The sequence below is a fragment of the Pangasianodon hypophthalmus genome, chromosome 7 (assembly GCF_027358585.1).
Source record: "Pangasianodon hypophthalmus isolate fPanHyp1 chromosome 7, fPanHyp1.pri, whole genome shotgun sequence".
Lineage (NCBI taxonomy): Eukaryota > Metazoa > Chordata > Actinopteri > Siluriformes > Pangasiidae > Pangasianodon > Pangasianodon hypophthalmus.
In genome coordinates, this window is record NC_069716.1 from 3,788,520 (window position 1) to 3,805,290 (window position 16,771).

At 34.8% G+C, this 16,771-nt stretch overlaps 1 protein-coding gene and 1 long non-coding RNA gene across 2 annotated transcripts; both read left to right on the forward strand.

The window, feature by feature from the left end:
* Positions 1 to 11,319: 11,319 nt before the first annotated feature.
* Positions 11,320 to 11,931, forward strand: LOC113542926 (uncharacterized). Its single transcript, XR_008302047.1, has 2 exons — positions 11,320 to 11,451; positions 11,577 to 11,931. It is a non-coding gene; the product is annotated as an uncharacterized LOC113542926 (long non-coding RNA).
* A 463-nt stretch (positions 11,932 to 12,394) lies between these two features.
* On the forward strand, positions 12,395 to 16,592 carry LOC113542684 (uncharacterized). Its single transcript, XM_053235625.1, has 6 exons — positions 12,395 to 12,841; positions 13,213 to 13,563; positions 13,749 to 14,084; positions 15,016 to 15,132; positions 16,069 to 16,112; positions 16,238 to 16,592. Exons 1-6 carry the CDS (start codon positions 12,727 to 12,729, stop codon positions 16,367 to 16,369), a joined length of 1,095 nt encoding a protein of 364 aa, XP_053091600.1. The 5' UTR covers positions 12,395 to 12,726; the 3' UTR covers positions 16,370 to 16,592.
* Positions 16,593 to 16,771: the final 179 nt, after the last annotated feature.

Below are 16,771 nucleotides of genomic sequence, written 5' to 3' on the forward strand. Positions count from 1 at the left end.
GGCTTTAAGTTTTGTCAAGACAAGTTCTTTTTTATTGCCATAAAAAAAACTGTATTTTCTGTATTTCAGTAAGATAAATTGTCATGCCTTCAGGACTACAGTACAAGATAATACATGTGTTCTGTACATATAGATAACATTGTGACAACAGTGTGACAAGTTTAAGACATGAGTACAACACACACACACACACACACACACACACATACATATACACACACACACACACACACACACACAGTATATGGTATATGTTAGGAATAAAACACTTGGGGGCGTGCTGTTAAAGGACAATATTCAGCTGTTGTTGGGTGATGTGATGAAGCAAGTTACTGTTACCACTCTGAAGTTGATTATTTTCCTATGACAGCTCATCCCAAAGTGTTTAATTTGTCTTATACCACAGCTAATTTCCAACATTAACATCAGCCCAGTTCTCCTATTAATAGTTTTTGCAAAACATAAATAAAGAAGAGACGGAGGTCACAGGGAAAAGTGTTCTTGAGCAATGGCACCTGAAGATGTTTGATGCAATCAGGACAAATCAAGAACGACCCTTGAACCCTGCAGCGACTCGGCAGCTGATGAGAGAAAAAGTTAAAAGCTTTTGATCTGGTGGATTATAAGAAGCTCCTCCCACAAGCCTCTAATCAGGAAGTTCCGTGCAGGTTGTGTTGAGCTGCTGCTGGATCTCGGCCCAATGTGTGAAGGGTGTGAAGACTTTCAGTGTCTGGTTTTCACTTACACATGAACAGACATGTTGGACATCAGCAGTGCACTTAATATTTTATTTTATCAGTTTGTACTGTTGTTACTCCCCAGTATTGGAGTCTGACTTCTTTGTTTTTTTGTTTTTTTTGTGTGTGTGTCTGTGTGTGTGTGTGTGTGTGTGTGTGTGTGCAGAGAGAGAGAGTGAGAGAGAGAGAGAGAGATTCATACAGAGAAACAAAGCTCATGTACATGTACACATGACCGAAACCACAGGTCAGATATTCACCTTTGTGGGGACAAGATATAAAATCATGCATGCCCCCCCACACATACATATACACACACACACACATACACACACACACACACACACAACCATACATGTATTACTATCTTTCTTTCCTACTATTTCACATATTGTGTAATGCCTATCTGGCCTTCAACTTTTCTTTTGATTACTGAGATTAAGTCATTAAGTCTTGCACAAAAAATCTAAACGCCAATGTCACAATTTAACCATTTCATGCTTTCATGCTTTATCATAATAGGAATTTATCATCCTCACAAACCTATGAATCTGGCCAGATACTCTTGTACAGTTATATGAGGAAAACACTGATGTTGATTCACATGTACATTTAGTTAAGATTTTACTGTAATCCAGTGCGACACTGCAACAGGTAAGGCTAACTTAGATATATAATATAAATATAATAATATAAATATAATTAACTATATAATTATTAGCGACATTGAATATGAAGTGGGACCAATTTTCTTTCAAGAAAAGTTAAAAAATTACAAAGTAGCAATTTTTTTTAAAATGGCTCCAATTGTGTGTTAAGATATTTTTAAGAAATAGTGAAAAACCCTAAATATCAGATCATAAGTTTGTATTTCTCTTTCAGAATGTGATATAAATATTGTGTAATAAGTGATATGCCCACCTTTTGCCCTTATAACCTCTTTCTTATCCTCAGAACAGTTTTAGTTTTCTGTCACTTGTAGTATTCTTTGCTATTTATTTTCCCTTGTGCAGAATCATTGTTTTGGTTTAAGCCAAACCCACATTTTATTTTTAATTCTGATGTTTATTTTTTATTTTATTTGTGGAATTTATGTAAATTTTAGAATTTATGAATATATTTTTGCATATAATTTATAATGCAGTGGTAAATTTCTTTTTTTTCTCCCCATTAAAAACCTATGGGGAGTGAAAACTTTTGCACTCGACTGTGTACACACGCCGGCCCTGTGATTTTTTTTTTTTTTTCACAGCTCTTGCTCTCATAAGAAGCTTGTTAACCATCACTGCTCATCAGCAAACGCAGAATGCATGCACAGGTCTGGTCTGGAAAGTTAAAGCTGAGAGTGGTGTGGAACATTCAGTGTGGTTTTTGCTCGCTGTACCTTCCTGTTTACCCGAGCAGAGAGCTTTATGCTCAGAGCAACCAAATAAAAAGCATTCACTTATAATATATTCAAACAACTGATAAAAGTAAAAGCAGAATCTGATAATGATTGTGGACTGAAATAAAGATAATTAAAGATGTTATTAAGACACTTGCCTTGGCTGTGTGTTCTCATGTCTTAAGAGGACAACTTATATTTATTTCAGGATTAAATTTAATCTCACAAACTGATTTTTTATTTCATCCATATTTTTAAATGTTTTTGTACAAACTTGCTTAATGCAATTTATTTATGTTTGTAAAATATATTTGTAAAGCTAAAGCATATGCAATGCAGCTGAAATGTGTGTCACACACAGAGTGAAAAATTAGACATGAGGATGTGTGTTTGCTCCTTCTTTAATTTTACAATTAACAACTTCTTTAAAATTACAAATATTTGCTAGCAGATAATATTTAAAATAAACAAATATTTTACAGAAATTATTTTTAAATTGTGATTGAAAATTTTGAAAAATTTGGGTCTGATCTGTACTTTTTTTTTCCCCATTCTCTTGAAGAGTGCCAATAATTTTACAGTTAACTGTATACACACTGTGAGCAGGTCATAAATTACTAGACTGGTGTACCTAGTAACTAGCTCAGTGTTTGTATGGATAATAATTAAGAATTAATGAATAAAACACTGTTCTGTTATATAAAAAAAAATCAGACACTTAGTTACCGCCCCTAAGAAGTTTATTTTCCTATAACAGAGTGTCCTAAATGTCCTGAAGACTTGCCCCATGTCAGAAAACTCCATTTTCATGAGGATCATCAGCATGAACTAGAGCTGATTATATCCAGTGTCTTACAAAATAAGTGAACATGCTGTTGTGTGTTTAGACCAGAGTAAAGTGCAGGGTGAAATCTGGTGCTTTAGAAGAGAGGAGTTACAATATTACACATCTATATGAAGATGTTTCTAATTTTACATCGTGTCTGAAAAAGAAAAAAAAAAACTAACAGTGTGGCCTGAGACAAACAAAAATAGCCACACATCCTGTGGAAAGTTTGAGAGGCGAGAAACTGATGGTGGTTTCTGAGAAAAGCGCCTCGGCGGTCAGAGCGGCCTGCAGAGATGAAACACTCAGAGCTGCAGTGTGTGAAGGGGCAAAGAAACAAACAGAGCTACAAAACCACTAACGTACCTTAACACCTCTCTCTCACACACACACACACACACACATGCACGCACGCACGCACGCACACATTTGAATTTCAGTATGTCTTCTACATACTGAACTAATCATTGTAAGAAAACTAAAGGCAAAATATTCTCTGTCCAATGCAGTATATATATATGTATGTATATTTAACCTGACACATACATTTAGATTGATTAGAATAATTTCATTCAGCTAAAATATTAAGTAATTATATTTTTACGGATGAAACACTGTCAAATTCACTTGAGTGACTATTTTTTAATTTCCCTTCTTTGATGATGATTCATTAAAGTTCATTTCCAGAAAAGGTTTGAAAACTGCATCACATGTGTTGTATCTAATGACACATCATTTTAATATTTCTGTTTTAAGTCTTCAATGTCATGGTGTTACTTAGATGGGGTGGAGACAGAGAGAGAGAGAGAGAGAGAGAGAGAGAGAGAGAGAGAATGTGATTGGTTAGTGTTACGCAGTGGTGAAGGAGGAGTCACATTAAGGCCTGAATAAAACTCCACCCATATAGACACATCTTGTTCATGATCACTATTAGAAGAAGAGGCATAAGATATTTCTAAAGCTTAGATTATCCATGTTTACTTTAATCGTGTATGCAAGTTATGCTTGGATTAAATTATATACTGGTTACAGTGAAGTTATTTCAAATGGCAAAATCTATACTTAACACTGTGTGTGTATAGATAGATAGATAGATAGATAGATAGATATTTAATAATCATTTTTAACCCTGGCAGAAAAACAGAATGAAAAATATATACTGGATTATGAAATATGACACAGCTTGCCTGTTTTTGCTCTGAATGCAGTTACACTTGACACTGATTATGGTGGATCTGATGTATGTGTGTATGTATGAGTGTCCATACAAGTGGAAAATCAACAGCTAATCCTGTTCACTGACCTCATTGAGAAAATTGTGGAAAATAACTCCTGACTTACTTGGTGTTTGTCCTCATGCTGCTATGATGTTTAATTGAAGTGTCAGATTGTTGATTATTTTCTTCCACACTACCTCGTATAGATGTCCTGCTGATCTCCACCAACAGTAAGTTCAGCCGTATGTATTTCCCTTTTCAGAGCTTTGTGGCTCTGTCTGGTTCTGTTCCCATACCAAGCTGATGTTTCCAGCCAGGCTGTTTTTATAGCAACTTTCACACCATGCACTTTTAGGTAGGAATTTAATAGGAAGTAAAAAAAAAAAAAACAAGCCTGGCATTAAAGGGATATTTAAGGTACTGCTGGGCTTTCTTATCCAGCAAATAAAAGTTCTAATCCTCAGAAATCCTAACTTCTAAAATGTCTGAAGTGGTTCAGTGTCTTCAATAGTGCACAGTTGATCTGGATAATGCTATAACCCAGTTGTGCTTCTTCATAAAATTCACAAGTAGCTTTTTTCCTTATTGACATTGAGTAAAAGTTCTTATCCTGTCACCACTACCTCCTAGCTTCATCTGATTTGGGCCTGCACTGGGAATCATTGGCTGTTTTCATATATCAGATTCCAGTTAATATGAAATATGAGTTTATCGTTAGTGTTAAGAATATTAATACTCTAGTTATTACTAGAATCATTGTACTGTTGGTGAAGGAGATAGTCAGCAATCAGTCAGATGAAGACGGAGCTTTGTAGGGCTTGTATTTTCAGGGTTCTTCAAGTTATTATCTTACGAAAATGGGCACTATTAGAAACATTTTCTGATGCACAATTGTACAGGATGTCTCTGTGTGCTGTAGCATTAAGATTTCCCTTCACTGGAACTAGGAGGCCTAAACCTGGTTTATTATGACAATGCCTCTGTATAGGCCAAGGTTGCTGTGGAAGACCTCAAGTGGCCTCTACAGGGACGTGACCTCAACGCCAGTGAACACCTTTGTGATGAACTGGAGTGCCTACTGTGTACCAAGCTTCCTCACTGGACATCAGTACCTGACCTCACTAATACTCTTGTGGCTGAATGGGTATTAATCCCAACAGCTATGGTCCAAAAACCATGGAAAGCCTCTCCAGAAGAGTGGAGACTGAATGGGATGTTCAACAAGAACACGTGGGTGTGATGGTCCATATACAATTACAATTAAAATATTCACATTGTGACCCATGATGGCAAATGTAGGTACTTTCTGTTTTCTTCTATATTTGACATTGATTAGCCACTTTATTTGTTAACCTGATCTACTAATTGCTAATCTGGAAACCAAATACTTGTTGTTGAAACACGATTATTCGAATAATTTTTACTAAAATATTTTTTACTCTACACATTTTCCATTTTAATTTAATTTAATATGCTTAAAAACTTGTTACAAATTACAACTTGCAAATTTGTTCAACCATATTTTTTACTTTTACTGAAAACAGTCTTTTAAAGTAGAAAATACTTGATCTCAGCCATAGTTTATTTATTCATAATTTAATCACTAGAAGCATTACAATTATTGATACAATGCCACTGACAACTCAGCCACTGGGAGTGTACTCTCAGTCCTGGTCGCAACCCCAGATAAAATGGGAGGGTTGCATCAGGAATGGCATCCGGCGTTAAACCTGTGCCAAATCAAACAGGCGGACCAATGATCTGCTGTGGTGACCCCTAACAGGAGCAGCTGAAAGAACAACAGCAACAATAAAATGCCATTGACAATATATCATTGTAGAGGCAGAAAAACAAAGTATGAAAAAAAAACTGTGTTTTGAAAAGTTGTGTTAAAATTTTCTAGTATTATTTCACTGAATTGACAGCTTATTTGGTGCACTGATGTAAAAATAAATAAACAAATAAAATAATCAACTCGCATAACTGATTTGTTCAAATATTGGTCACAGGACAGCAAAAATGAAATGTTGGATAAAACGGTCTGACGGAAAAAACAACCAAAAAGGGTTGTACACCTCATTTCCTTCTTTATTTGTCTTTGATGTCATTTTTGAAGTGTTTCATTTCCTATTTGAAGAGGATTAAAAAGGTGTGAAGGTATAAAAAAAAAAAAAAGTGTGAGGAGGAGCCACAGTCTACTGCCAGCTTTCTAGAGTAGCTTGTATGTATAAATTTACACTGGAAGTCTGTGATGTTAATCGTTCACATCATAAATCTTGGCACAAAGTGAGATGTGCTCAGTTTGACCATCTGAACAAGAGGACGTGCTGTACACAGACCACAGACTGAAGATGATGCTGATGTGGATTATGGTGATGTTTTTTAATAAAACTGGTAAGTGTGCATGGTTTTGTATGTTTTTGATCACAAATAGGTTGCCGTAATGAGGATCCATGACACAAATACATTCCTTGATCTTAGTATGATAATATTCACTGACTGAAGAGCAGTTTTGAGATAGGAGGCATCACAGTTTGACCATCAGTAAACTCCCATCTTTCCATCTTTCTAGTAAAAATCTAAAGTACTGAAACGTACATGTACTCAACAAGACGTGCATGTAACAAAATTCTGAGACAATTAGTAAGTAATTTTTTAACACTGGTCAAAGATCAAATACAGTTTGGTTTTATAAGGTTCTACCAGATTCTTCATTAAATAACTAATAAATTGCAATAAACTCAGCAGAAAAAGACATTTTGACATTAACAATTCTATTTAGGCCACATTATGATCATATATGTTTTTCAATAAGTTTTATTTTTCCTGAAAGTATTGTCTAAGATCTAAACTACGAGATATTTCTTTTTAATCTGAAGTTCTTCATAAGCAAGCTATTTTACCTTGAAATTTCATTTTTAAATGTTTAACAATATTAATTTACATTAGAACAAAACATGTTTGTGTGCAGCCACAAACACTAGCTGACCATCAGTCCTGGTTACATTGGAAAGTTAGTTTATTAAGTATAGCACATGTAGCTTGCTAATATTTAATGTTAATTTAATCTCATATTAGCCACAATAATTCGTTTCCACTACGCTGAAAACTTTCTAATGTGCCAGAATATTTATATATTGTAAAACCAGTGAGTGCAGTAAACCTGTACACTACCAGTTTTTTTATTTACTCTCCTGGAGCATTTATTTCATTTTACTATTACACCTATAGCAATCTAATACGTTTTGATACATTTGTTCATGTTTCTTTCTTTAATTCTTGATATTAGATTCTGCACAGACAAATGATATCAGTCAGCTGAACCCAGTGATCTCTGCCGATGTTGGTGATAGCGTGACTCTGCACTGCTTTAGGCTGGGAGAAGATAACTCTGGTTCAATTGTTTGGTACAAGCAAAAATTCGGACACGAGCCTTGTGTAATGGTCTCAGTTCAACATCAACCCAGTTATGAAAATGAGTTCAAGCCACCAAAATTCAGCATCGAGGAAGAAAAAAGGAACTACCATTTAAAAATTTCTAACGTGGAATCATCAGATGAAGCCATGTATTACTGTGGATATAGAAAATTTTTAACTAGGTTTGGAAATGGAACATTTTTATCAGTCAAAGGTAAGAATTTTGCACACAGCTAGTTTAATTCACTTCTAATTAAAGCCTTATTAAAGCTCTGAACCTCAAGTGGTGAAATAATGTCTCATTGTTTTGATGTGATCAATTTCAACATGTTATTTTGACTTAATATCTTATTATTTTGACTGAATAGCTCCTTGTTTCAAGATATTATGTTTTCAAGACTTAAATTCAAGTTTTCAAGACTTAATTTCAAGACTTAAATTCAGGGAAACCCATAAATTTTCTAGAGGTCATTTTGACCTTTTGAATTTGACGTACTTTACCATACCTGGACGAATTTAAGTGAATTACCAACATTAGACGCATACTGTAAGTGTAAACTGAATTCCAATAAAAACATTGTACTTACAATCTGGGAAACAGCATACAGAATGAAAATTATAAGCTAATATCCAATAAATTAGTCTTATTTACAGATTGCAGATCTTCCAGTAAAACATCATGAAATCACTGATGCAGGATTTTATCTAGTCAATGCATTTCCTTTGTTTTATTAGAGATGACAGGGTTCCAGGTAATTGAATTCTGCACACTAAAACAATAATGTAGGTCAGAAATGGCACGTTGCTGTAATTTCACTACAATTTGATCTATATGAAGAACAGAATTTTGTTTGTGTATATGTAGATCTAAAAATGTGTATTTGATTCTTTTAATTAAAAAAAAGAAAGTATTATAAACATTATGTATCATGTCTCTAGAGTGCCATAATGAACTCGGTTCTTCCAGGCGAGTCACCTATCTCTAAGTACATTTATTTATTTGGTTGTTCTTGTGTTGTGAAATTATGCTTATAATGATTGAAATAATGTGATATAATTCATGGACTATCTGTATTATAAAGGTCCAAGTATAAAAAAAACAAACTAAAATCTTACACTGTCTATATTACACTGAACAGGTAAACCAGATTTAAGTGTCTCAGTGTTGCAGAGCAGCGTGTTGGACTCGGTTCCTGCAGGAGCGTCAGTGACTCTGCAGTGCTCGGTTCTCTCTGAGAGCAGAGCAGCAGATCTCCAAGTGCTCTGGTTCAGAGCTGCTCCACCACAATCCCATCCTCAAATCATTTACACTCATCACAGCAGCAGCCATCAGTGTGAGAGCAGCTCTTCTACACACACCTGTGTGTACAACTTCTCCAAGAACATCCTCAGCCTCAATGATACAGGCACTTACTACTGTGCTGTGACCGTGTGTGGGAAGATCATTTTTGGGAACGGGACACAAGTACAGTTGGGTAAGAAGTATGAAGTTTTATTGATAAACCAGAGCATGCAGTAGTTATTTGTCTATATCTGTCTATTTACTTGTATTGGCCATCCAATAAATTTCGGTGCAATGGGCCTCATCAGTCTTTGAGTAAAGTTGTGTGTAAACATTTACATAAGCCCAAGTGAAAAAAAAGATTTATGTCGGATTTACAAAAGTTTTGTAAACGTTGATTTTCTTCGTATTAGTGTGTGTATGTTGATAAATGGCAATCACCCCTAAATTACTCAGTGTGTGAACACCACAGCTGATTTGCATTTAGTGACGCCCACAAAACTCCATAAAAAGGTCTAGTTTACAAAGAGGAAACTGCAAAATGGCTACTAAATGGCCCCAAAAAGAAGGCAGATATTGAAGTACTTTTGACTCACATCTACGAGAATTAAATATTATTTAGCATCCAGCACCTGAAAAGGCCAAAATATAGAGGAAATTATGGAGGTGAATTCGTTGTCATCCATCCAGAGCATGTCATGTCAAAGTATTGCTGCTAATTGACAGAGCAGTATTACTGCTGCCGGGGAAGGCCAAACCAGGACAAGGCTTTTCAAAATGGACCAGATGACGTGGCCAACAGAATCGACTTATAAGCCAGCTTTCCTCCTGCTCCAAAAAAAAAGGCTCTAAATATCTGTTGCCTCCTAAGGGCATAATGTGCTAACTCCTCCAGTTATATCAAATCTGCCATTTGCAGCACCTCGGCTTACGGCTACCATCTACACCGACCAGCACACCCTCCTTTTTCATCCTAATGTAATACTTCCTTAATGCCATTTAGGCCTTATATGATACAGCAGGTCTAAAAAATATTTGATATGTGTGTGTATTTGAAATAAATAAGCGATTTGAACTTGACAGCGTAATTTGTTTATAAAAATGCAGTAATCCTTCACAAATCATATGATTCGAAACTGATCAATTGAGGTTTACATTAGTTAGTCTTCTCATAATGAACGAATAACTCATAAATCTGTTCATATCCAGCTTGATAAATGAGGCCCAACGTTGTCTAATTACAAATATTTCTATTTTTCACAAAACCTAAAAATCTCTAGAAATCTCTGAGCCAGTATTTGAGTTCAGGAAAGAAAGTTTATTGAGTAAATCATTATTACTAATATTCTGATTTCTTTAACTGCGTATATAACTGCTAACTTTCTTTTATGTCAAATTTGTAAACAGTTTGTAGTTGTTGATTCCAACACTGATAAGATTATCATAGTTTTTTGTCGCAGCAGTATTGACATTGTGATATTTACTGTGTGACAGAGAGATCTGTGGATTCTGTAGTGATCTGCCTCGCTGTAGCTTTGGGACTCTGTGTGGTTGTGATCTTTGCTTTGATCTTTGTCCTAAGTAAAAGGAGAAACTCTGAACAATGCAAGGGTAAGTCTACATTTTGGCCATTATTAAAGTTAATATATTATTATAAATCTATTATAACATTAGATTATTTCTATTACATACTATTAGATATACTGATTTGTTACCTAATAGCCTGGTAAATTCATGTCTAAATTCATGTGAATGTTATGGTTTGTTATAAGAAAATAATGAATTGTGGGGTGATGTGATTAAGCGAGTGATTAAGTGATTAAGAGTCACTGTTACCACTACAAAGTTTTTTTGATTATTTTCCTGTAGCACATGCCAAAGTGTTTTATTCCTCATATACCCCAGCAAATTGCCAATGAATACAATGTCTATTAATGAAAGGGTGACACTGTGTCCTTTTAATCTGCTTATAGCTACATTAAATGTTGTGGAACATCTGTGAAACAAGTTCATGTTATCACTTACATTATAGCAATTACAGTATAAACCTTATAAACAAAAACAAAAAACACAGCTTGACAAGTTACAGAGAGAGCAGAAAACACCAAAGCTCTCCATCCTGAAGACTTTCCCATGGCAGAAAGCTGGAAGTTACAGCCCTAGCTCTGATTGTATAAAGCACTGACACTGGAGACTCCTTCCATAAATGTTATATAAACAACCCTTTACAGAAAACTTCACCATAACAATAATTACAGACATTTTTTTTTTAATCTGTCTGTTTGGAGTGTTTACTGTACAAGTCCCTCGGTAAATTGTTACTATAATGTATAGAATGATAATGTATTAGATTAATTCACTATTCGAATGAGTGAATGAATATAAACCTGTGATTTGCAGATGCACTACTGTCAGAGTTGCTGTTAAAGACAACTAATCAACATCTTCTGAAAATAGGAAGTAAAAAATGTGACTGTAGATGAGAAGTACTATATGTCTCACCATAGAGAGCCAATCATAAAATGTCTATTTCCTTCTCTACAGTGAGACTCAAACAAGGTTCTGTGAGAGACAAGACCCTCAATCAGGTAAATATTCAGCTTATGTGAATACATGAATTTATGAATGGACACTCAATTAGTTTGTGCACTGAGAGTCTAATTACTCAGATCATTACACTCTGTCATTTAAAATCTGACATCCATTCCTACAGGACTGTGACAATGTGGAGCTGAATTACGCCGCCTTACATTTCAATGAGAGGAGAGCCAAAAGAGGAAAAGTAAAGAAACAACAACCTCAAGATATTATATATTCTGATGTGCGAGGTCCTTCTGTAACTTAGATTTGATCTCTAATATGATTCAGTGTCATTAGTTCTGTTATCAGGTTTACTGTATATATGTTTTGTTAATGATTGTTCAGACTGAATTCAAACTGAAAGCTGAATGACGTAGAAGTCTCAAAATCACTGAAACATTGGAGCACTGGTTCTGCCAAGGAGTGAAGTGAGAAAGCAGTTTAACACATTGTTAAGGGTGTGGAAAAAATAAAAAAGCATAAAACTGCCCTCCCTCTCATGCTGTCTTATGAATATTCATAAGTATATCTATTATCCATTCATCAGCCATCCTGAGTAAAGCTAGCTAAAGCTAGAGTGACTCTCGTATGTAAAGTAGGAACGTAACTGAATGTGAATATAGATACGAATAGGATGCACTCTAGTCAGGTTTTGTTGTTGTGGTTGTTGTTGTACAGCTGCTGCTCTATGTTTTATTCCTTACTTTTTGAGAATAATCGTTAAAAGTATTTTAAAAACTTGATATTTGCCATAATTTTAATTTAATTGAATAGAATCATTATTTGCAATTATTAATATTAGACCATTGACAATATGACAGTGTATGCTAAAAAACTAAATATATAGTAATATACAAAAAAAAGCCTAGTAAAATGTGGAGTTTTACAATTTGTATTTGAACAGTTCAGATAAGATTTTATAAAAACATAATTCACTGAACTGTCAGTTAATTAGTTTCTTCAGTCTAAAAACTGTATCAAAACCACAACTTGCAATTTTGCAATATTAGATAAAAACAGATCAGATGTTAATTTACTCAACAGCCTGACAAACACACAAAAAAGATTTTTTTTCGAAAAGGGATGTGCACCTCATTTCCTTCTTTTTGTTTTTGATATCATTTTTGAAGAGTTACAATTCCTTTTTTTTGAGCAAGGTTCACAAAAGTGTGAGGAGGGGCCACAGTCACATATCTACTCCTGCTAGCTTGCTAGTCTAGATCGTATGTGGAAAATTCTGTGATGTCAGACTTTCACGTCATAAATCTTTGGCACAAAGTGAGATGTGCTCAGTTCGACCATCTGACAGTGTAGCAAGAGGAGACATGCCTTCCACAGACCTCAGACTGAAGATGATAATACTGCTTTGGATTACAGTGATGCTTTTTAATAAAATTGGTAAGTGTGGATGGTTTTGTAGTTTGATCATATATATGTTGCTGCAAGGATCATTATGCAGGCTGAAAAATGAAGTGTTTTAAAAGTTCAGCTGAGATTTTATAGTATTATGTACACTGAATTACACACATTTATTATATATTCATTATTATACACATTTTAATAGGTTATAACTTCTTGCTAGAAAAAAAACAGATTTGCTTGAAACCTACTTTTAAACACTGTTGAGACATCTTCCTAAATATTGGTACCAGGGACTTATTTAAAGATAAGCAAAATTTTATTATTACTTTAAAGAAAATCTATGCGTATTATAGGTGGAATAAATTTTGGGGACATTCGTTCATGTTTTCTGCTTGAACTCCAAACAGCAGATTCTGCACAGACAAAGGGCATCAGTCAGCCAAACTCAGTGATCTCTGCTGGTGTTGGTGATAACGTGACTCTGCACTGCTTTCGACTGGGAGAGGAAAATACTGAACCCATCGTTTGGTACAAACAAAAAGTAGGACATGAGCCTTGGGTAATGGTCACAGTTCAACAAGAACCCAAATATGAAAATGAATTCAAGCCACCAAAATTCAACATTGAGAAAGAAAAAGAAAAAGGGAGCTTCCATTTGAAAATTGCCAACGTCGAACCATCGGATGAAGCCACGTATTACTGTGGACTTAGAGATTTTCTAACAAGGTTTGGAAATGGAACATTTTTAGCAGTTACCGGTGAGGATTTTTATACGCATAGCTAGTTGAAGTAATTTTTAATTAATTTAATATTTACTTTACTAAAACATCAAATTTATTATTATATGTTTCATGGTGCATATATTCCATGCATTATAATGGTCTAGGTGTAAAAAACTAGGACCTTATTAAAAATCTTACACTGCCAATATTACACTGAACAGGTGATGGAGATGTAAAAGTGTCAGTGTTGCAGAGCAGCGTGTTGGACTCGGTTCCTGCAGGAGCATCAGTGACTCTGCAGTGCTCGGTTCTCTCTGAGAGCAGAGCAGCAGATCTCCAAGTGCTCTGGTTCAGAGCTGCTCCATCACAATCCCATCCTCAAATCATTTACACTCATCACAACAGCAGCCATCAGTGTGAGAGCGGCTCTTCTACACACACCTGTGTGTACAACTTCTCCAAGAACATCCTCAGCCTCAATGATACTGGCACTTACTACTGCGCTGTGACCGTGTGTGGGAAGATCATTTTTGGGAACGGGACACAAGTACAGTTGGGTAAGAAGTATGAAGTTTTATTTTTTTATAAACCAGAGTACACATTAGTTATTTGTCTATATCTGTCTATTTACTTGTATTGGCCATCCAATAAGCTTCGATGCAATGTTCCTCATTCATCAATCTTTGAGTAAAGTTGTGTGTAAACATTTGCATAAGTCCAAGTGAACAAAAAAAATTCTGTTTTGTAAACATTGATTGTCTTCGTATTAGCAAATCATATGATACAGCAGGTCTAAAAAATATTTGATTTGTGTGTGTATTTGAAATAAATAAGCGCTTTGAAATTTGTTTATAAAAATGCAGTAATCCATCGCAAATCATATGATTCGAAGCCGATCAATTGAAGTTTACATTAGTTAGTCTTCTGATAATGAACGAATAACTCATAAATCTGTTCATATCCAGCTTGATAAATGAGGCCCAAAGTTGTCTAATTACAAATATTTAGATTTTTCACAAAACCTAAAAATCTCTAGAAATCTCTGAGCCAGTATTTGAGTTCAGGAAACAGTGGAATAGATAATAATATGAAGGTTTATGGTAAGCGCTGCATGCTAGATGTGGCAGAAATTCCCAGTTAACTTCTTGAATCAATATTTGCAACCTCGCAATACATTTTAGCATCAACTGCTAAATTTCTGGAAAATCCTTAAACAAAAAGAAATGCTCTCAAACAGCATTTAAATATCACACCAGAGAATCATCTTTTAGGACAAATGCCCAATTATGTACCAAAATGTGTTTGCTACAGTTTATTGAATAAATCATTATTTCTAATATTCTGATTTCTTTAACTGCGTATATAACTGCTAACTTTCTTTTATGTCAAATTTGTAAACAGTTTGTAGTTGTTGATTCCAACACTGATAAGATTATCATAGTTTTATGTCGCAGCAGTATTGATATTGTGATATTTACTGTGTGACAGAGAGATCTGTGGATTCTGTAGTGATCTGCCTCGCTGTAGCTTTGGGACTCTGTGTGGTTGTGATCTTTGCTTTGATCTTTGTCCTAAGTAAAAGGAGAAACTCTGAACAATGCAAGGGTAAGTCTACATTTTGGCCATTATTAAAGTTAATATATTATTATAAATCTATTATAACATTAGATTATTTCTATTACATACTATTAGATATACTGATTTGTTACCTAATAGCCTGGTAAATTCATGTCTAAATTCATGTGAATGTTATGGTTTGTTATAAGAAAATAATGAATTGTGGGGTGATGTGATTAAGCGAGTGATTAAGTGATTAAGAGTCACTGTTACCACTACAAAGTTTTTTTGATTATTTTCCTGTAGCAGCACATGCCAAAGTGTTTTATTCCTCATATACCCCAGCAAATTGCCAATGAATACAATGTCTATTAATGAAAGGGTGACATTGTGTCCTTTTAATCTGCTTATAGCTACATTAAATGTTGTGGAACATCTGTGAAACAAGTCCATGTTATCACTTACATTATAGCAATTACAGTATAAACCTTATAAACAAAAACAAAAAACACAGCTTGACAAGTTACAGAGACAGCAGAAAACACCAAAGCTCTCCATCCTGAAGACTTTCCCATGGCAGAAAGCTGGAAGTTACAGCCCTAGCTCTGATTGTATAAAGCACTGACACTGGAGACTCCTTCCATAAATGTTATATAAACAACCCTTTACAGAAAACTTCACCATAACAATAATTACAGACATTTTTTTTTTAATCTGTCAGTTTGGAGCGTTTGCTGTACAAGTCCCTCTGTAAATTGTTACTATAATGTATAGAATGATAATGTATTAGATTAATTCACTATTCGAATGAGTGAATGAATATAAACCTGTGATTTGCAGATGCACTACTGTCAGAGTTGCTGTTAAAGACAACTAATCAACATCTTCTGAAAATAGGAAGTAAAAAATGTGACTGTAGATGAGAAGTACTATATGTCTCACCATAGAGAGCCAATCATAAAATGTCTATTTCCTTCTCTACAGTGAGACTCAAACAAGGTTCTGTGAGAGACAAGACCCTCAATCAGGTAAATATTCAGCTTATGTGAATACATGAATTTATGAATGGACACTCAATTAGTTTGTGCACTGAGAGTCTAATTACTCAGATCATTACACTCTGTCATTTAAAATCTGACATCCATTCCTACAGGACTGTGACAATGTGGAGCTGAATTACGCCGCCTTACATTTCAATGAGAGGAGAGCCAAAAGAGGAAAAGTAAAGAAACAACAACCTCAAGATATTATATATTCTGATGTGCGAGGTCCTTCTGTAACTTAGATTTGATCTCTAATATGATTCAGTGTCATTAGTTCTGTTATCAGGTTTACTGTATATATGTTTTGTTAATGATTGTTCAGACTGAATTCAAACTGAAAGCTGAATGACGTAGAAGTCTCAAAATCACTGAAACATTGGAGCACTGGTTCTGCCAAGGAGTGAAGTGAGAAAGCAGTTTAACACATTGTTAAGGGTGTGGAAAAAATAAAAAAGCATAAAACTGCCCTCCCTCTCATGCTGTCTTATGAATATTCATAAGTATATCTATTATCCATTCATCAGCCATCCTGAGTAAAGCTAGCTAAAGCTAGAGTGACTCTCGTATGTAAAGTAGGAACGTAACTGAATGTGAATATAGATACGAATAGGATGCACTCTAGTCAGGTTTTGTTGTTGTGGTTG

Bases quoted from the DNA above. Each gene is read 5' to 3' on its own strand.
- LOC113542684 (XM_053235625.1), top strand. From the start codon at position 12,727: ATGTGCTCAGTTCGACCATCTGACAGTGTAGCAAGAGGAGACATGCCT. The intron at 12,842-13,212 runs GTAAGTGTGGAT...AACTCCAAACAG, and splicing joins GATGCTTTTTAATAAAATTG to CAGATTCTGCACAGACAAAG. The intron at 13,564-13,748 runs GTGAGGATTTTT...TACACTGAACAG, and splicing joins AACATTTTTAGCAGTTACCG to GTGATGGAGATGTAAAAGTG.